The 19,971-nt window shown below is 41.4% G+C and overlaps 2 protein-coding genes across 4 annotated transcripts; one reads left to right on the top strand and one right to left on the bottom strand.

Moving 5' to 3' along the window:
- Positions 1-1,394: 1,394 nt before the first annotated feature.
- Positions 1,395-5,209, bottom strand: LOC105702850 (transmembrane protein 120 homolog). Of its 3 annotated transcripts, XM_012430748.2 has the most exons (7): positions 5,100-5,209; positions 4,757-4,906; positions 3,702-3,820; positions 3,475-3,633; positions 3,306-3,398; positions 2,799-3,016; positions 1,395-2,420 (listed from the first exon to the last, which is right to left on the bottom strand). In XM_012430748.2, the coding sequence occupies exons 2-7, from the start codon at positions 4,823-4,825 to the stop codon at positions 2,017-2,019; spliced, it is 1,062 nt and encodes a 353-aa protein (XP_012286171.1). In that variant the 5' UTR covers positions 4,826-4,906; positions 5,100-5,209; the 3' UTR covers positions 1,395-2,016. The 3 variants fall into 3 exon arrangements, with proteins under 3 accessions (XP_012286171.1, XP_012286170.1, XP_012286173.1); XM_012430747.1 differs by lacking the exon at positions 5,100-5,209 and having other exon boundaries at positions 4,757-5,093; XM_012430750.2 differs by lacking the exons at positions 4,757-4,906; positions 5,100-5,209 and adding an exon at positions 4,239-4,708.
- Positions 5,210-6,211: 1,002 nt separating this feature from the next.
- On the top strand, positions 6,212-16,739 carry LOC105702849 (UPF0047 protein YjbQ). Its single transcript, XM_012430746.1, has 3 exons — positions 6,212-6,781; positions 8,320-8,456; positions 9,721-16,739. The coding sequence occupies exons 1-3, from the start codon at positions 6,622-6,624 to the stop codon at positions 9,934-9,936; spliced, it is 513 nt and encodes a 170-aa protein (XP_012286169.1). The 5' UTR covers positions 6,212-6,621; the 3' UTR covers positions 9,937-16,739.
- Positions 16,740-19,971: the final 3,232 nt, after the last annotated feature.

Genomic DNA, 19,971 nt, shown 5'->3' with positions numbered 1-19,971 from the left:
CAGCGTTAACCCTTTAAGGTTAAGTGAAACACGTCGAGGAACTTTATCGACGTCGAAAAAGAAGGTTTTTCTAAATACCTACGTTGCCGACGTGCGTGTTTATATTGACAGCTGTGTCGAATTATATTGGGTATTGTACCAAATGGCATACTCCACCTGTCGTTTTCGTACAATAATTATAAAGAAATCGAAGTAAAACTCCAGAAATCCTCTGGATTCGTGCTTTCTGGGGCCCTAATTGGCTGCAGAGGGACACCTTGCGCCATCTGTGATTTCCAGGTCAATTAAATTGTCACTCCGAGACCTCGTATTTCCATCGTTTTCGTTTCTCATATCATAGTTAAAATGCACGTTAAAATGCAAGTTTATCGATTACCAGAGTGTTCTAAATTGTCGTAAAATTGTCCTGACCCTTTCGTTTCTCATATCAGAGTCTTCGATAATTGTATATTGATCGAAATATAAGAGCTCAGGGTATTGTATAGATTGTAATCTCGTTTATTTACACGGGCGTTTTAACAGATACACGTGAACCAAAGAGTCCGCACGTATGCGTATGGATGTCTATTTTGATGTGTAGAGCCGTGGGGTTTGTAGATAAGTAGAACGCCGATCGCCCTTCTTTTCCACCCCATGTTTCTTGTCAGTTTCCTCTTTTCCTCGCGGGGTTAAGGTGATGCGAAAGTGGCGTCAAAGAGGTCTCGTTTATGAAACTTTTCTGCAAATTGAGTGTACCGTATCGTTTCGAACTTGACAGTGTGCTATAAAGCTTCTGACACCCATAAAATTTCAATTTTTTAAAAATTTGTTTACAGATGTTTTCAGCATTTTTGGGAAGAGATGAAATTTCATAAGTTTCAGGTCCTGCATTAGGGCCTCCACATCCACGTTGTAAAGAATGAAACGATTCGGTACACCCAGTTCTTAGACAAGTTTCATGCGCAATTGACCTTCCGGATGTCACTTTCACATCCCCTTAACAAAACTTCAGAGAGTTCAGAGTTCACAGAGTGTACGATTCACCCCATATTACATACTCGTTTTTGAAATTGCAGTCGAAGCTCCATCGGTGAATAACAAAAATGTGCGTGCACGATGTAAGGTCGATTCAGTTGGGAGTATTTCTTCTACGTTCTTCCCCCTTAAGGTGAAGTGAAACTGGCACCAAAGAGGTCTCTTTTATGAAACTTTCTTCGGAACAAGGGATACCGAATCGAATATAATTTTTTTTTAATAGTTTATAGATACTTTTAAAATTTTTTATTAAAAAAATGAATTTTCTTGAGTCTCAGGACCTTCCATGTAGCCTCCACGTTCACGTCGGACAGTGTGAAACGATTCGGCACACCCAGTTTGCAGAAAAGTTCCATAAACTCTTTGACGCCACTTTCCTATCCCCTTAAAGTGATATGAAAGGGTCGCTCTATATGTCAAAACATTTAAATATTTATTAAACTTTTCTCAAAGCTGGACTCGCCAAATCATTTGAAACCCCGGCACACGATTAGTAAGGTCCTAGAAGAGAACGCTATGCTTGTGAAATTTCGTTTTTCAACAAAAATCTTCTCTATTTAGCCTAGACTAGAACCAAGATCACATTTTATCTTTTGTGAAAAATGAAATACCACGAGCATCGCGTTCTTCCTTAGGGCCTTCATGATCACGTGCTGAAGTTTGCCACCAGTTTGGAGAAAGGTTTTACAAACATTTTGACGTTTTATGTATATACAGAATGACTCTTTCGTGTCACCTCAACGCTTCCATTTAGACGGTCGAATGTCGGTAACTCTTCGAGCAGCTACACGGCGTCCCAACTCTCTTCTAACATAAGCCCAAGGAGCTTTTAAATAGTTCGTATTCCCGCACGAAGCCCAACACCTTGCCGATCGCCGTCTACAGGTGAAACTAAACCCTCAACTTCGTTTGTCGTACCCGAACTTAGAATTACGCGGTCGCTTGGCAAATATATTTTGGCTAAACGGGTTAAACGAAAGCTCGCCCAGCGAGTTTCGCTGTTTATTCGTTTTTAGCGGCGTCCTCCGTCTTGGGGAGCTCTTTCCGGCGATCCGACATGCATGAGAATACGCCAGGAAGGCGATCCCTGACCCTCTGCTGCAACTTCTGGGGGATGACCATGATGGTCGTCGTGATGTTCCCCAGGAAGAGGACGAAGAACATCGCGCTGAGGACTGGGACGTGCCACGTGGCCTCCGGATGGGCAGTCAATTGGTACAACTTGAAGGCGTTGTACAGCTGGAAGAAGTATCCCACGAAGAGGAACGGCAAGAGGAACGACAATCCGCGCCACATCCACGAGTGGAACCCTTCGATGGTGATGTCCATGTTGTGGCGCTCGCCCAACGCCTTCAGACGATACAACACGCCACGTTGATATCGGAATTGGAGATACTGGACGAAACCTGCGATCAAGAGTTTGCATAAAAATAGTGGCTTGAGGTTAAATGAAAGAGTCATACAATATTTATAAAAAAACGTGGAGATAATTAGAAAACTTTCCTCCACCTTGGACACAATGAAATTTCACGAGCACTAAGGAAGAATTCCTTAGGGCCTTCATAATTACGTAATGAAGTTTATAATAATTCGGTGCACCCAGTTTGGAGAAAAGTTTTATAAATATTTTTTTACGTTTTTTATATATATAGAATGACCCTTTCGTATCACCTTAAAGACTGCTGTTATCTTGTCTGCGTACTGAGGTTATGTTTAACCCTTGTGTCTATGCTTGTGGTTACTTTATGTGATGTATGACAGCCTTTATGGAGTACAAGACTTACTTATGTACACGTTGAACCACATGAACTGGCCTCGGAAGGCATACCAAGGACTTGTGTTTGGCCACACCAACAAGACTCCGGACACAACGGTTGACAGGAAATGGTGGAACCGCCACCAGCCTTTGATTTTCGAGCCATTCACTTTGAGTATGCTCTCCCTTATTGTCAAAGTGCAATAATACCACACCAGAAGGAACATGAAGCTCAGCTCGAGTGTCCTGCAATGTAATGAAATTATACATTACATGGGAAATAGTGATTAACTTTCCAAATATATGCTTCGAATATTCTTTCCTAACGCTAACTTAAATGTTTAATGTGTCCTTAATTCTGAAAGAGATCTAAGTCATTTTTTCTTTGTTAAAAAAGCAAGTTCACATTGTTATCATTTTAAATGTATGCAACGCAAAGTATGGGATCGTCATTTGTGTTCAGATTATTTACTTAGACCAGTTTTATAATTATGGACACGTAGGTCTTTAGTGCACTATTAAAGTTTATTCTCACCGTATATTCGTGAATAAATTCACCACGGACAGCACGAAACCAATTATGGACAGCACGAGTTTGAACTTCTCGTACTCATCCTTGTATTTAAACCTGGGAAAGGAATGTGTAGAATAATCTGCCAAGAAGTGGTTCCAAGTCCGTGGCTTAGGGACATTACCGGACTTACTTGTCATTCTTATTCAGTATCGAGACATTTACATTTCCTAGAATAATCTTCAGATATCTCCCGTTAGGCTTCGGTAGAGTCTGTTCGATCTCATGAAGTTGTTGCTCTCGTCGGGTCATCTCTTTATCCAACTTCTGCCTTGTTTCGCTCGCGTGCAGCCTTTATATAAGAAAGAGTTATTATCTGATATCTTATTGTAAGGAAGATATAGAAGTTTGAGCACTTACTGTTTCAAGGATTTGGATATCACACACATTCGATACTTTTGATGCGAGATACCATCTAGACATTTTGCCTGCAACTGTCCAACTTCTTCTAACTTTGCTATATATTCTCTATTCAATGCCTGTGGAAAATAACACCTTAAAGCTCTCGCAATTCTAGCATTAAAGAGATATAAAAGTGATGCCTTAGGGGTCTCGTTTATAAAACTTTTCACCTAATTAGGTATACCAAACCATTTGAAGTAAACATGTGAAGATCGAAACCCTAACAAAGGTCCTGACACCCATGAAATTTCAATTATTTTTCATTATATTTTACAAACGATTAAGAGAAAATATTGAATAAAAATGACGACAAAAATTGTACATTAGTAGCTTTACAACTATTGAACATTTCTGCATATATTTTAGTTCAATATATGACGCTTAAGTTAAAACAAAAACATTGAAAAATTAGAAAGATTATTTTCCTCTACGTACTTGTATAATGTGTCGCATTTACATTATTTTTGCACAATTAGCCACAAAGTACACATTTACCTGTTCTGTAAATCATAAAGAAAAACCCTCATACATGAAATATAAAACACTTTTACATTATGTTAAATATAACGCTTATTCACACATATTATGAATATGACTCTATATAGTACAACCAAAGAAGTTCAAAAGCAATTGAAGAAAAATAGGAAACGAAAGTAAAGTGCATCTTCTAATGCTCCCAATGTCAAAGCCAAGATCGAATCACTTCACGAGATCCACCGCTTCTCATATCTACAATATACATATCAGCGACTCTATGACTGTCAATTAATTTCCAATAGAAGGAACGGAACCATCAGATTAAAGCCACCGATATCTATGACTTCTACGAGTGTATGAGTAGCGTTAGATATCAACCAAGGAACAAGGTCCAAAGGAAAGTCAGCAGTCGAACTAAGGTTAGAACCCCTCGTTGGGAAAAATTCTTAAAACAATAGAGTCTTCGAGGGTTCGTAGAGTACCGAAGACGTGCTCCGTAGGTTCTTCGACACGCATAGAACTCCTGAAATATTCACCTCGAGCTCCTTGTACTCATTTGCTAGATCGTTCCAGTCTTTCAAGCAAGACTCCACATCGGTGTCCATGTTCCCAAGAAACCGTCGTCAATCGTCGACGTCTTCGTCGACGCCAGGGAAAAAGAAACTCGTAGGCCAGGTCCTGTCGTCCTGTCGAGTTAACCAGAGCAGAGAAATTAGAGTCAGAATTGTGTACGTGCGGCTCTCGAAGAAATTCGAATCCAACGAGGCCGAACTTTCGACCGCTTTACGCCGTATCGTGGAAAGTCTTTCGAAACGAATCGTCTCAGCCGTAATATCGTGATTTCAATCGCCGCCAGATAATATCGTACCCGGTACTTACTCGACACTGCACAAATCCCAATGAAATTGAGCGCTCTCCCTCTCTCTTCCCACTTGGGCACATATAACGACTCGCCGTTACATGTTACTTGAATGTAATGAATATTCAGAACGGCACCTTTGCTTGCCGCAGGGTCGGGGATCGAAGTATTACATTACGATCCTGAAATTATCGCGATAGCGCGATCACTGTTATACCGATAGAACGTGTCTTTCTATAGGCTTAGGCGGACTGTCGACAGATGACGCTGGCCGCCGTCATAAAGCGCGTCATATTTGAAATTGCTTGATTCCCTGTAGAAGAGCGTTCGCGGTTAAACTCGCTTTTCAATCCATATATTAAGTTGGGAATAAGTTCCTGCCGGTTTAATTACTTCACGTTACGTTACATACGGCGGGAACTTATCTTTTAACCTAATATTTCTGAAAACAGGAGTTTTAGTCACTTACACGAAGTTAAAATTATAAAATGAAAATCAAAAAGTAACTAATCTAATTGAACCTTATTAAGTTTTCTTACACATGCTACTTTATGTCGGTTATTTAACTACTTATGTTCTGCCGTATTAATTGGTTTATCGTTAGTTTTAAACCATATATAAACCAATGAAACTTCGGTTAACTCGAGTTATGGAACCGAGCTTTAACCGGATTTTAATTATGTAGACCAAGCTTAAATCGGGTGTAAACAAGTTAAACATCGATTAACAAGAGTCATGGAACCCAGTCTGACAGACTACGTCTCCATCGCACTCGAAATCGGGGATTTATCGGGTCTAAACCCAGTAAATCCGAATTTAAGGGTCGATCGAGACGTCGCTCGGGATCGAACTGCGTATTTATTAATACAATGTAGACGTGCAATTTACTCGATCCAGGTCCGATAAAATCCGGATTTGGGAATACGCTAGGACGTAATCATAGATATCGGCGTGTCATTCCGTTAGATCCGAAGCGGGCCAATCGGGGGGGTTCGGTCAAGATCCCGGCCTTCCCATTGGCCAGGCCGCGGACCAATGAGCGACGCGCATGGTTTTTCGACGCTGGCGGCGCGCCTGCGCGCTTTGGGCATAGTCTGGCGGAGCGCGCGGGTGTGAGTGCTCAAGAGCTCGGAGGAGTGGTGCACGTCGAGTCAATCGTTATCCCTCCTAACCTTTCCGCGCGCTCCCGCGAGGCTTGGCAGCGTAATCGGGCGATCGGTTGCGCGTTCTCGGGGCGGCCGGAGCGGAGGGAAAGATGTCGCGGGGAAGGTCCTTCTCGTAGCCGAGGACCCGCGGTAACGGGCGCCAAGGTGTCCCGCCCGATGGAGCTGTCCGCGCTCTCGTGACTCTCGGCGCTGCTCGGCGCTCTCCAGCGCTCTCGGACCGCGAGCCCCTTCACCCGTTTCTCCGGCTGTTTCCGCCCGTTTCCGCCTCTCTTCGGCTCTTTTCCTCCCGACTCGCCGCCGCTCGCCCCTCGGGACTCTCCCGGCGCCGCGCCGATCAGCTGTGCTCGTCCGTCGCCCGGGGTGTCCTCGCGGTATCATGGCCTCCTCCAACAGGGGCATCCAAATCGGCTCGGCCTGGTTCCAGAGGAAGATCAACCTGAGGCCTCAGCACCGCGGTGTTCACCTCGTCAGCGAGGAGATCCTCAGGCAGATCCCGGAGCTCTGCCAGTTCTCCGTCGGACTCTGCCACATACAGAGTGGGTAACCTCCGCTACTCCTAAGCTTTATTCCATGTCTACGGTCCTTTTTGCTCTTTGCGATCCTTCTAAGCCTGGCTTAACCTTAACCTAACCCTGACTTAATAGGGCGGTGGAAGGAACTCCCAGGCGGCGTTTATGCTTAACTTAACCCTAACCTTTAGCATGTGACCCATTATACGGTGCACTGTTGTGTTAGGGTTATGTTGGGCTTGGGTTTCCGGCCTAATCCTAACCTAACCCTGACTTAAATGTTGATCAGAAGGAATTCCTGGGGAGCGTTTATGCTTTTCTTAGGTTAATTCTAACCTTTGGTGCAAATGTTCCCTGTGAATTCTGCGGTGGGAATAATTTATGGAGGCTTTTAATTGTTCACGGTAAGGAATTCACAGGCTGCATTTATGCTTTCTTTAACCCTAACCTTTAGCATGTGACCCATTATACGGTGCGCTGTTGTGTTAGGGGTATATTGGGCTTCCAGTGTAATCCTAACCTAACCCTGACTTAAACGTTGATTAGAAAGAATTCGTAGGAAGCGTTTATGTATTTTTCGTTGAGAATAATGCATTTAGGCTGTTAATTGTTCACGGTAAAGAGTTTGCAGGCAGTGTTTATGCCTTCCTTAACATTAACCTTTAGCATGTGACTCATTATACGACGCACTGTTACGTCAGGGTTATGTTGGACTTGTACTTGCGGCTTAATCTTAACCTAACTCTGACTTAAATGTTGATTAGAAGGAATTAATGGGGAGTGTTTATGCTTTTCTTAGGTTAACTCTATAACCATTGGCGCAAATGGTAAATATGAATTCTTCGTGGAGAATAACTCATTTAGGCTTTTAATTGTTCATGGTAAGGTATTCATAGGGAGTGTTTGAATATCCTTATCCTATCGTTAATTGTATTCTTTAACATGCGATCTATTATACAGTGGACCGTTATGTTAGGGTTCGACTTGTGCTATCAGCTCGATTCTAACCTAACGATGACTTAAATGTTCGTCGTAAGGAACTTGTGGAGAATGTTTATGCTTTCTTAATCTTAACCTTAACGTTTGGTGCAAATCCTATCTATGATTTCTTCACCGTGAATAATTAATTTTGGGTTAAGTCGAGGTTAGGAGAGATATGCCAAAACCAGACAATGTTAATTTAAACCCGATTTATGCTTCTGTTTACACTCTAACGTAACTCCGACTTAATTGTTTATGGCAAGGAGATCATTGGGAGTGTTTAGTCCTTATATTAATCTCAGCCTTTAGTATGTAACCTATTATGCAGCAAACTATTAAGTTAGCATTAGATTTGGATTAGGATGGAATCATAAACCAGGCTTTACGTTTCTTTCTTCCTTGCTCCTTTCCGTGACTCGGGTAAACCACCTCAACCGGTTTTGAGGTCTCTTTAACTTGCATTTCTTAAGAGAAAAAGTTGCAGCAGGTCATTTTGTTATTTTGAGATCGTTTATGTGCAGTGTTTACTCTTTATCAGTTCATTGGGAATTAATGGGAATGTTTTGCGCAATTACTTGTCTCAGTTCTTCACACATCGGCCAGTCTGGCACTGAACGAGAGCTGGGATCCGGATGTCAGAGACGACATGGAAATGATGCTTAATAAAATAGTTCCTGAAGAGATGCCATACAGGCACAGTTGCGAAGGACCCGACGACATGGTGAGTCGATCGACTGTCTTCTTCTAGAGGTTCTGTAGAGGTTAATGAGAAATCGTAAGTTTTTTTACTGTAAGAGGGAAATATAATTGAGGTTAGAAGTTTAATTGAAGTTAAATTCTTTATGGAACTGCAGTAGGTGTAAGTTTAGATTACATTAGGGAACCAATTAGAAAAGTGAAACGCTTTCTTTGATTTCCTTTTCTTACGGTAAATTATTATTTACGTTCATCTTTGTGTGTTAGTATTGAGATGATTTGCTTATATTTTTATGTTAGCTCTATTTTCTCGGTTATTTATTGATATTTAAGGTAAACAATAGGATAACAGAGATAAGGAATAACACTAATCACGCCCAAAATGAGCAGTGCTAAACACGTCAAAGCATTTCGTGGAGGGACGATTAAGAATTATGAATAACATCCATAGATTTTCATTAATCTTGATGTCTTCCTTAATTTCACATCATTTGCCGTTATCTGGATCAAATAGACCCTTGGTAATATCACTCCTTAAGAGGATATGAAAGTCTCAGCATATATATATATCTGAGAAGTCAAATCGTTGGGAAAAGTGTTCTCCGAGTTGGGGCTTACCGATTCGTTTCAAATTTTACCACGTGAATATGCAGGCCCTAAAGTAGGTCCTGAAACTCATGAAATTTCATTTTTCATTCAAAATTTATTTACTTATCATGGGGACTAGAACCAACATGTCATGGTCTGTACACGTTTTTGATGTTTTACGCTTTTTGAAGGCTTAGAATCGCAAATGAAGAGTTTCAGAACCTAGCTCGAACAATTTAGAATATCATATAAATGGAATATAACATAGTCAGACGGGAAAATATGGAAAATATTTTCACCAACAATTGTAAGATAATGTTGGCTTGTCCCATGGCTAACACGTGTTTCTATAGCAAAAAATTAGTTACAGTTAAACGTCACAGATGGCGACGTTGGTCCGTTAGAATACAAACAGTCATGAATACATGGGATTTCGACAGTTTTGCATCGATCTTTTTATCATTACTTTACCGATGTGACATATAGAACCCTTCAGTTCGTATAATTCTCAACGTAGACTGTAAAAGACTTGAACATAGATATAAATGTCGGTAACGGGACAAGCCAATTTATGTTACCACTTGAGTATTCCCCCTAAAAAGAGTACAGATGAATTTGATTTCATCGACGTCGATTAAATTCCCCAGCGCCTTTCATATCATCGTAACTGTGTTGAAACGTCCTCTCTCGACTTGTTGCAGCCCGCGCACGTGAAGGCGTGTTTCCTGGGATCCTCGCTGAGCATCCCGATCACGGACGGGAAGTTGGCCCTGGGCACTTGGCAGGGTGTCTGGCTGTGCGAGCACCGCGACCACGCCGGCAGTCGCAAGCTGGTCATCACGTTGACAGGGTGCTTGAGGGACTCGGCACGGAGCCCCTTAAGCCCCGTCAGTCCAATAGCCTCGACAAGCAGCTAGGACCACTCTCACCCCCGTCGGCGCGGCAAACGTCAGCTGCGCATATCCACGTCGAGCGACTCGAGCTAGCAGTCGCCTGACTTTAGCCGAACGCCGAGAGTACGGTCCAAGGAAGAGTGACGGTATAACCTCGAGGACGTGGAGAGGCGCAGCTAGACGACGACCGGTCGGGGGAACACCTTTAAACGGAGTGCCATTTGTTTACACGCTCTCGAACGAGACGCTTTAACGGTTAGGGAAATCGGATAAACTGTCCCGCGGGGAGAGTGAGACTCTCGCTCTCACTCTCTCTCTCTTTCTCTCTCTCTCTCTCCCTCTCGCAATGTGAGGCATTTATTTTTCCTTACTTTACGTGCGTCAACGTGGCGCTTCCAGCTGGGCTTCACTTTTTCTACACCGGTGGCGCATCTGGGCGGTGCGCGTGCGCAGTAATCGCGGTTTCGGCTGTGGTGAGCCGATCCGCTCTCTTTGTGGGTCTTGATACTCCCTGTCGGTGCCCCGTGGTGGAGGATGAACTTTCGAGGGTTAGGCTTGCTTGGTTTTTCGAGGACGCCGCCATCTTGCATTTTTATCACCCTTGCTTGCTTCAATGGTGGTAAAAGTGTAACGAATCGAGTGCAGAATAAGGGTACTAGTAGTCCGACATACGTTGATCGTTTTAATTGATTATCGCAAGCATTTCCAATTCATCTTCATTTAAAGAACTGAACAAATTCAAGAGTGTTTCGAAATATTTGCGTTGGTTTTTCGAGGACGCCACCATCTTGCATTTTTATCATCCTTGTTTGCTTCATGGTGGTAAAAGTGTAACGAATCGAGTGCAGAATAAGTGTACTAGTAATCCGACATACGTTGATCGTTTTCATTGATTATCGCAAGCATTTCTAATTCATCATTTAAAGAACTGAAGAAAATCCAAGAGCGTTTGGAAATATATCTGTTGGTTGTCCAAGGGCGCCGCCATCTTGCATTTTCATCACCCTTGCTTGCTTCAATGGTGGTAAAAGTGTAACGAATCGAGTGCAGAATAAGTGTACTAGTAATCCGACATACGTTGATCGTTTTAATTGATTATCGCAACCATTTCTAATTCATCATTTAAAGAACTGAACAAATTCAAGAGCGTTTGGAAATATTTCCGTTGGTTCTTCGAGGACGCCGCCATCTTGCACTTTTTTCACCCTTGTTCGCTTCAATGGCGATAAAAATGTAACGAATAGAGTGCAGAACAAGTGCAACAATGTCGAGTAGACAATGTACACCGGCAGAATAGACACAACACTGACCAGTCGAACACGTTTAGTGTTAATACTCTACATTAGTGGTGCTCGGTGTAACCAGGTGGAAACGCCATTACTGATCTTGCACTGCGATGCATCGATAGGTTATGTTTCGTATGTCTGATAAGGAGTGGGCTTGACTCAGGGTTTGGAAGCAATTTCTCGCGCATTCGTCTTATACTTTTTATTCTAAGGATTTGCAAAAGGGAGTTTGCAACGTGGAATATTGTACGCATGGGTTCTTTACGGACCGAGGTAAACGTTGAATGGCGAAAAAGCGCCATAGCGACGTATAGGGAAACGGATTTGTTTGGAACGATCGTGCTAACGCTGAGAATTGGTTCTCCAAACCCCGGTTAAAGAATTCAGGGGTTCCATCGAAGCCTAGATCTTGTATTAGCGCTTGGTGCTCTGAAATAGAAGAGAGATGGCACGTGTTTCCCATCGGCGTAAAGGAACTTGGTAGAGTTTCGAGCCAAATACATTTTTGAGAGACTCTTAGCGTTGAGTGATGCGAGAAACGCGTTCGTCTCATATATCAGAGGAAGAGAGACGCGCGTAGAAAACTGTTTCTGCGAATAATACAAAGAACGCATGTAATCCGCTATTTATTGCCGTAAGATTAGGAGAGACGGAGAGACGATCACAGCGCCGCCATCCGTTGGCTAACTACTAGCCAATGAATCTAAGATAAATTATAGCAACCGCGAAAGAATTGTTATTTACACATCTCAACCGTGGAAACCACCGAGATGTGAATTTCGATGAATCGAGAAACAAAAATTACAGCAACTGCGCAAAGCATTTGTTATTTACGTATCTCGGTCGTGAATCACTGATATGTGAATTTCAATGAGTAGAAAAAATTACAGCAACTGCGAATGGTATTTGTTATTTACGCATCTCAGTCGTTAACCACCGAGATGTGAATTGCGAAGACTTAGAGATACGGAGATATTAATTCTCACAAATGTTCCATGCCCAAACTTAGCGTTAAGGACTTGGTGGCGTGCGCGTATATATACGTATGGTAGAATGTGTGTGTGCGTGTGTGTATTTGGCGCGAAACTCTACCGAGTTTCCGGATTCATCGAGCTCTAAACGCTCATGTTATTCTGGGCTTCTTTGGAGGCTTTTAGAATTCTTCGCCCTGGTGGATGTGTGAAGTGTGACGATTAATAATTGATAATCGAAGCATAAAATTATAACGATCGTGCGAGAAAGTAAAAGCTCTCGAGCTCTTAGGTCTGAGGTCCTTCGCACACGAAAAAGAAAAAGAAAAAAAAAAGTAAGAAAGAAAAGAAAAAGGGAGAAAACCTCCGAGTTTTCAACGCGGGTATCCAGTATACTCCTTCCGCGTGCTCTTAGCCGAATTTAATCCACTGCGTTCCGGTGCGATGCGTCCGAATACTCCGAATTTAATTGAATAGCTTTATTTGACTCGATCGAACCGTTTGTAAGAGCGATGCATCGAATGGGAGGGGAGTCATCGAGGCGGAAGCTTGGCTAAATCCTAGTTTTCTATGTTAAATGCGAAGCAAGTTCGGCTTGGGTACTATGCTCGGTCACGGCACAAGGTCCTTTACACGGCTTGTCGTAGGCTAGGTCTTTTTAATGACGTTTCCATTGCATTGGAAGTGTACGTGTATAGGGAAATTATTGTCAAATCTCGAGGCTCTCCTTGCTGTGCTAAAGTCATGCCTCGCGTACCTCGGAGAGTTCTGCCTCTTGTGGAGAATAAGGTGTTATTAATAATTATCTAATTGGATTGTAAAGGTTCGAAGCACAATGTAGCGTAAAGAGCTCTTATTTTCTTGTAACAGTAATCCTGTGTTGCAATGCCAAGTTAGCCGGTAGTGATACTAGCGACTCTTGTGGGAAAATTCGATACTAAAAGGTTCACTAATACCTGGTATAATGTATAAGAAGTACGTGTATGATGATCGTGGATGTGATGTTTATTAACCACGTATGATCTTTGCACTAATTGCGTGAAATATGAGAGGCTTAATAGATTCTGACGATTCCTACAGATGGCGATACTAATGATGTTCTTTTTCTTTTTTTTTCCATTTTGCCAACGTGCGGGTTACCGATTCTTACCGTGCAATGGGTGCGTGATTTAAACATATTTGGTATGTGTTCGTGCTCGATGTGTGGTCAGATATTTAATAAAAGTAGAGGCGAGATTTCAAGTCTGGATGGAATACAATTTTATGAAGTTGCAGGTTATACGAGCCGGCTGTGTTTACATATGTACCACACGTAGTATCATATTTGATTCATACTTTAAGCGTCGCCACGTGGCATAATTAAGTTACATTTTTCCCCGCAGGGATCGCTCATGTTACTGTCGGCTAACTTGGCAAGAAATTGTGGTCTCAGAATTTTCTGAAAAGATCCATAGAGTGGGAGCTTCTTGTGCTACTTCATGGTCTGAAATAGTATTTCTTTTGCCATAGTAACTAAGTTTCGTGAATGGTTATGCACGACAATCTATTTATGGTTAACCCTCTATAACGCCATGTAATTGTGAAGACGCATACCCATGTATCTATATTTTTTAAGTCTCATTTCGCTTACGCAGTACCTTGTTATCGTACCTCCCCTTCGCAACCAAGAATTTAGTTTATAAATTGTAAGTTTATCAATTTTAAATTTGTAAAGTAGTTAATGACAGAAGGGTACCGTTTCCATGTTTTACGGCATATTGGTTATTTCTTGGCTTGAAAAAAAAAAGAACAATTGGGTTACGGAGGGTTAGTCGATGGATTGGAATGTTGTCGAACTGTTGAAAGGGTGGTGATTTTGTGCAATATTCATCCAGCGATGCTCTCTTTACTGAGCTTACTCAACAAGTGATCGTCGCGATGAATTTAGCATAGCAAGAAGAAGTGAAATCAATGAGAAATAAGTAACGCGTCGACAAGCGGTGTTACAAATGATTACTATAGGCCCGTCACATGACTTCTCAAAACTGCATTTAACGCGTACCGTTAAGCCAGTCGATGTTAGCCATTTATCCTCCTCGTATAATAGCATAAATGGTCGTCCACTACAATTACTCGAAATGCTTCGACATACATTAAATATTTACGAATACAGCTCCTCCGAGGGAATGATTTCGGAGCTAGGCGTCTTGTAACTGTGAAGCCACTGTTAAACTAGACGCATAGTCGTACATCTTACGATTTATAGCCAGTCTTCGGTGAAGACATTAGCCCTCCGGTCTGTCGGAGACTCTGCGTAGTATACACTTGACATTGAACTTTCATTACTCCTCGGTCAATTTAGCATTTTACTATTTGATACCGTTCGTCTAATTGTACGGAGGAGGTTTGCACACGACATGCTAAACTAACTCGCTAGGGAAAATTTTTACCTTCTATCGGAATCTGTATAACCCTCTATAACGTCATGTGATATTGGAGTCACATAACCTAAGTCTATCGATATTTTTTAAGTTCCATTTGAGTTTTCCAGCAAAACTTAACGTATCGCCTCATCATTGTAACACTCCTTTGTAACCTAGGACATTTGTTCATAAATTGTAAATTCATTAACGTTTTAATTTATAGCGATTTATATCAATTGTAGATTCTTAAAGTAGTTAATTAATGTCGGAAGGTTGACATTTGGAAATTTCATGTAATAGTGGTTATTTCTCTTTTAACTGGCTTGAATATGGAAAACTGGGTTACAGAGGAATGTCTTGCGTAACCTGCTGCTTCGATACCGTTTCGTTTAGTCGACTAGGCGATTTAGTCGAGCACTTGTAAATTTAGCCTCCTAGGGATAGCTCTCTTTTTCTTCTTTGAGCTTGTGCATTGGCATGACCCGAGGTCATTCGGAGAGGAATCATTAGGATAGGGGGTGAGAAAATGTGTAAATCGTCCTTCGTTCCCACCGATAGCTAACTAGAGTCTAACCTAACAAGTTCTGTCCTGCGTTGTCGCTAGTGTTATTAGTTCTGCGCCTATGCATCTAATGTAATAGAGGCTTATGGAGCTCAAAGTACGATAAGGGTTGCGAAACCCAAGGGAGCAGCCACTGCGATGTGTCCACAGCGGAGCCACTGCACTTCGGTGCACTTCTTCGCTACGCAATCTTGGATGCCCTTCGGAGGGAGTCTTCGAAGGGTGTCGTGCACAAAGGCAATCTCGTTAATTGTAACATGCCGGATAGGTTCTCTAGTTAAGTATAAAGTCTATATTAAGTGCTGCCGGTTGAACGGGCACCACGAGTATTGTAATATTCATATCCGGTGGACAATTGAAAACTTCATTTTGGGGCGCGTCACATTCTGTAAATAATAGCTAATTGCGAGCGCCGCCGAATTTTCATTCCTCGAGCTTGATTCGGCTGGCGAATGTTTGCTCACGGTCGGATGTATAGTATTTATTAACTGATCTGTATACTGACTGAACAGCTAATAACCTACAAAATTGCGGGACGTTTTGAAGCAACCAGAGCGCCTCTAGCCATGGACGCATAAACTAACACCATAGTATTTGCGCATGCGTCGAAACAATGCATCTTCAATCGTAGATCCATATAAGAGGGGTCAGATTAATTCCCTGGAAGATAATAATTGTCCTTTTTGTTCAAATACTTAACGAGAGGAAAGGTAACCGTTTTGTTTTAGTCGATGCTTTCTTACGACATACCCTGCGCGCCATTTTACACGTAAATTATGATATTATTAAATTATGTCTCTTCGGTCCTTTGTACATTAAACGTTTACCTTCGCAAATTGATGATTTAAAACTTTTGCGCATGCGCGGGAGTCACTCATTTAGTACCGCTGTCCATGTGTAGGGGCGCTGGGGTGCCTTGTATTCGTCGAAGTCCTCTTCGCATGGAACAAATAGGTATTAACTATCCAATTAGTATATAGATCAGGGTATTTATTCGAAGGGTGACTGGTGTTGCCTCCGAAGGAGTTTCGATGGGTCCTGTCGGAGGGTGTACATGCAGGAAAGAAATTCGGTTCGTCTAGTGTAACCGTTAGAGCTACTGTATTCGATTAATTTGAAATAATGTTTCGACTGCGAATCGAATTTCATCTCGAACTCGTTTGCTTCGATCGACTGTGGGGTGCTTCGGTTACACCGTTTTCTTACTTTTAGACGGTATCTTTGTCTACGAAGCGAAAGTTCTCGTTAAGATGTACCGAATTACTTTAAGTACTTGGCGCGAGTTTTTATGTGATCAACCAAAAGTTAACCAAAGAGTCTTGTCAACCGTGTATTTGGTTGGCGGTGTAATAACCGTATTCCATGGGTGGACTAAGAAAACATTTATTTACTCAACCGATTGTTTCTCTGCGTGGTGTATCGTCGTTGATGCATCGTTAAGGTGAAGTGAAACCCCCCCTTAAACCGCTCGATATGAATATGACACTTTTTTATCGAGGGTATTCCACAGAATTGGTTGAAACTTCGGCACGTGACTTGTGAGCACATAAGGGACGTTCCGATACTTTCGAGATGTCGATTTTCTAATAAAATGTTTTTCACTTAACCTGGACCAGAATCGATATGGCGTTGGACTCTTGTGTTTCGGAATGATCAGGAAATTCGGAAGAGTTTCGCGCCAAATATACACACTTGCATACGTGGGTGTATATACTAATTACTTAATTTTTTGCGAGCAATCACATCGCGTAAGTGGAACTTAAGTAGGAGTGCTTGTTTAATGGATATTACATAAAAATGTCACCCGAAGGGTAGTTCACCCCCTTGAGGGGGTGCAACATTGCTGAACAATATTGTGTTGTCACCGTCCTTATACAGAATACGTTTATACAAAGTTTCGTCGAAATCCCTCCACTGCTCCTACGAAGAATATTTAAAAAACCGATTTTTCGCTAAACTTTGGGGGGTTGTTTCACCCCTTAAATGTGGACCATTGCAGATATAAAAAAACACGTGTCTCTTAGATTTTTGTGTTCTTCAACATATATGAAACTCAATATGATCGGAGGCGGACACTTGGGAATGTTTCCTTGTTAGCCGACCGAATGGGGAGATCTTTCTCTCGACGGCTCTCGGAGCTGACAATTATCCGTTTGCATCGAACTTGGAGCAATACACTGTAGCGAAAGGGATTCGCTTAATTTCCCGTCATCATATGCCCTTAAACTTGGCCCGAAAATAGACCGACGAGCTTGGAAGCCGCTTGAATTTGACGCTTTGCGCAGAGAAAAGGACACAGCAGCAGAATTATAAAAACAAATTAAAAAAAAAGTATTTCGCGTTAAGACCAATCTTATTCCAACCGTAGTTTGCCAACTTCGATTTGATATCCATGTATTTTGGAAAAGGTATACAATGTAATCGTAAAGCAAACTGCAGTTAGCGCCAGAGTAACCGTAGAGATGATTTGAAGCATCCTTTGATTTTTCATATCGATTGGAAAAGATCATCGATCCTTCGATGACTTCTTCGATACACCAAATTATTGGGTATCGAATGAAAAAAAAAAATATATATATCGATGGGTGTCTAAAACCTTATCAGTGTGTCCTTATGCTCAGCTCCACCAACCTCGGTCAAAAAGTTAATCCTGGGTTACGAGTTAGTTCCCATTAACCGCCGGTTAGATTAACCAAATTCGATCGTTTAGCGACAGTTAATCGAACTTAAACCTAAAAACTGCATAAATGTGAGGAAAACGTGGGTTAGATTGAACGTGTATTAACATCTTACGACGAAACGGATGAAGACGTTTTTGATTTTATTTATAATGATCGAAGTACGCTTGAAAATATTTTATATTCATTTTTAATCGAAGAAGTTTACTTCTTGAGGCTATTATCTGTCTAATAAGTTTTTGCATGAAGCTAGGGGACTTTGTCTTCCGATAAGGGCGCATCTAAATTGCTTTCTAATCAATCAGAGTATCAGCTAATCACGTGAATGCACTCATTGACAATTAAACTTACTTCAAATGGTGTATATGATTAGTTAATCACGCTCTAAATGAATATGGGGGAATATTTATGTTTTTAACCCATGATTTTATTTTTACACTTTTTGACGTTTAGGTATATATATATGTTACAGTGAAACACCGAAATCTGGAGAATGTCGACTTTCACCGATGAATGTTAACATTCACATAGTCGCTTAGTGTATGTCCGAAATATTTGCTAAATACCCTTATTTCTGACTTACACCGGTAAATGTTGACGTTCACCATGCACTAATATCTGTGATTGTCGACACACTCTGGAGAGGGTCCGAATGTACAACAATGTAATGAAATATTCTATCTTTCACCGACGTATTTGGTATCTGTTGACATTCACCGGTGAAAGTCGACATTCTCCAATTTCGGTCATTCACGGTAACATATATATCACTTTCATATCACCTTAAGGCTTGGGCCAGGAAATTTCTAGAATTGCTGTTTGTCTTTGACTCTGAGTTAAAAATCACTCTTCGATAAACATTTCGTCGTCTCGGTGCATTTCTTGTCGAGTCTTATCACATGCACGAGGGCGAAGTACCTTTGCAGAGACATTGCCGCATCAGCTGACTCGAACGAAACCGACACTATTGTACCATTGATTAGATATAGGCGAGCACAAATTTGTCGTAAGCTATTATATAGTTTAAAGGGTAAGGCGCGAAAAAGGCTTTAGTAATGTTAAATCGTGTCGGGGGGAAAGAGGACGCGAAATCACGCTTTGTCCGCTTAGTTCGCGAGGGAACAGGGAAACTCGTAGGCCTTTACTCATATCTTACTCTTATGGCCATTTTTAAGGGGATGTGAAAGTGGCGTCTGAAGTCAATCGTTAATGAAACTTTTCTCCGAACTGTATGTGCGGAACTTTATCGACGTCGATTCATTTTGTACTATTTTACTTTATCGACGTCGATTAAATTTATACTATTTTACTTTATCGACGTCGATTAAATTTATACTATTTTACTTTGTCGACGTCGATTTAATTTATACTATTTTATTTTATCGACGGCGATTAAATTTATATTATTTTACTTTGTCGACGTCGATTAAATTTATACTATTTTACTTTATCGACGTCGATTTAATTTCTTTGGTGAAAGTGACGTCAGAGAGGTCTCATTTATGAAACCTCCGAACTGGGTTTACCGAATCGTTTAAGACTTTTTAACATGAATCTGGAGGTTACAAGGAAGGTCCTGACACTAATGAAATTTCAATTTTTATAACAAATTTATGAAATATCTATGAAGAAATTTAAGAAGAATTGAAATTTCCGGAGTTTCAGGACCTTCCTTAGACCCTTCATATTTACATTGTAAATTGTGAGTCGATTCGGTATACCCAGTTTGGAGAAAAGTTGCAGGAATGACTCTTTGACGCCACTTTTGCATCACCTTAATGGTATTATATGAAATTGGTTTCTGAGGCGTCGATTACATTATATACATATTTAATGGCCCTTTCGTAACACCTCAAAATATGTATAGCGGATCGCAAAGTGTTAACCCTTTGAGCGCTGTCGACGCATATGTGCGTCCGACGTTTGGTCGAATATCGCTAGCACGCCCTGACGAAATTCGCCCATACGCCGAAAGTACTTAGCACCCAAAGTGTTAAAAGAAAGTATGACTAGGCATCGCTGCCGCAGTCTGTCATTTATAGCATCTTTTAAGGATGTTTTTATAAAAGTGGGATATGAGCAAAGGCCTTAAGGTGATATGAAAGTGTGATATATAAATACCAAAAAATGAAAATATTTGTAAAAATATTCTTCAAACTG

Source organism: Orussus abietinus, unplaced genomic scaffold (assembly GCF_000612105.2).
Source record: "Orussus abietinus isolate OABI.00-Male unplaced genomic scaffold, Oabi_2.0 scaffold483, whole genome shotgun sequence".
Lineage (NCBI taxonomy): Eukaryota > Metazoa > Arthropoda > Insecta > Hymenoptera > Orussidae > Orussus > Orussus abietinus.
This window is presented reverse-complemented; position numbering and strand designations above follow the sequence as displayed.

Bases quoted from the DNA above. Each gene is read 5' to 3' on its own strand.
- LOC105702850 (XM_012430748.2), bottom strand. From the start codon at position 4,825: ATGGACACCGATGTGGAGTCTTGCTTGAAAGACTGGAACGATCTAGCA. The intron at 3,399-3,474 runs GTAAGTCCGGTA...TTCCTTTCCCAG, and splicing joins ATACTGAATAAGAATGACAA to GTTTAAATACAAGGATGAGT. The intron at 3,017-3,305 runs GTGAGAATAAAC...ATTACATTGCAG, and splicing joins AATTTATTCACGAATATACG to GACACTCGAGCTGAGCTTCA.
- LOC105702849 (XM_012430746.1), top strand. From the start codon at position 6,622: ATGGCCTCCTCCAACAGGGGCATCCAAATCGGCTCGGCCTGGTTCCAG. The intron at 6,782-8,319 runs GTGGGTAACCTC...TACTTGTCTCAG, and splicing joins CGGACTCTGCCACATACAGA to TTCTTCACACATCGGCCAGT. The intron at 8,457-9,720 runs GTGAGTCGATCG...GACTTGTTGCAG, and splicing joins GCGAAGGACCCGACGACATG to CCCGCGCACGTGAAGGCGTG.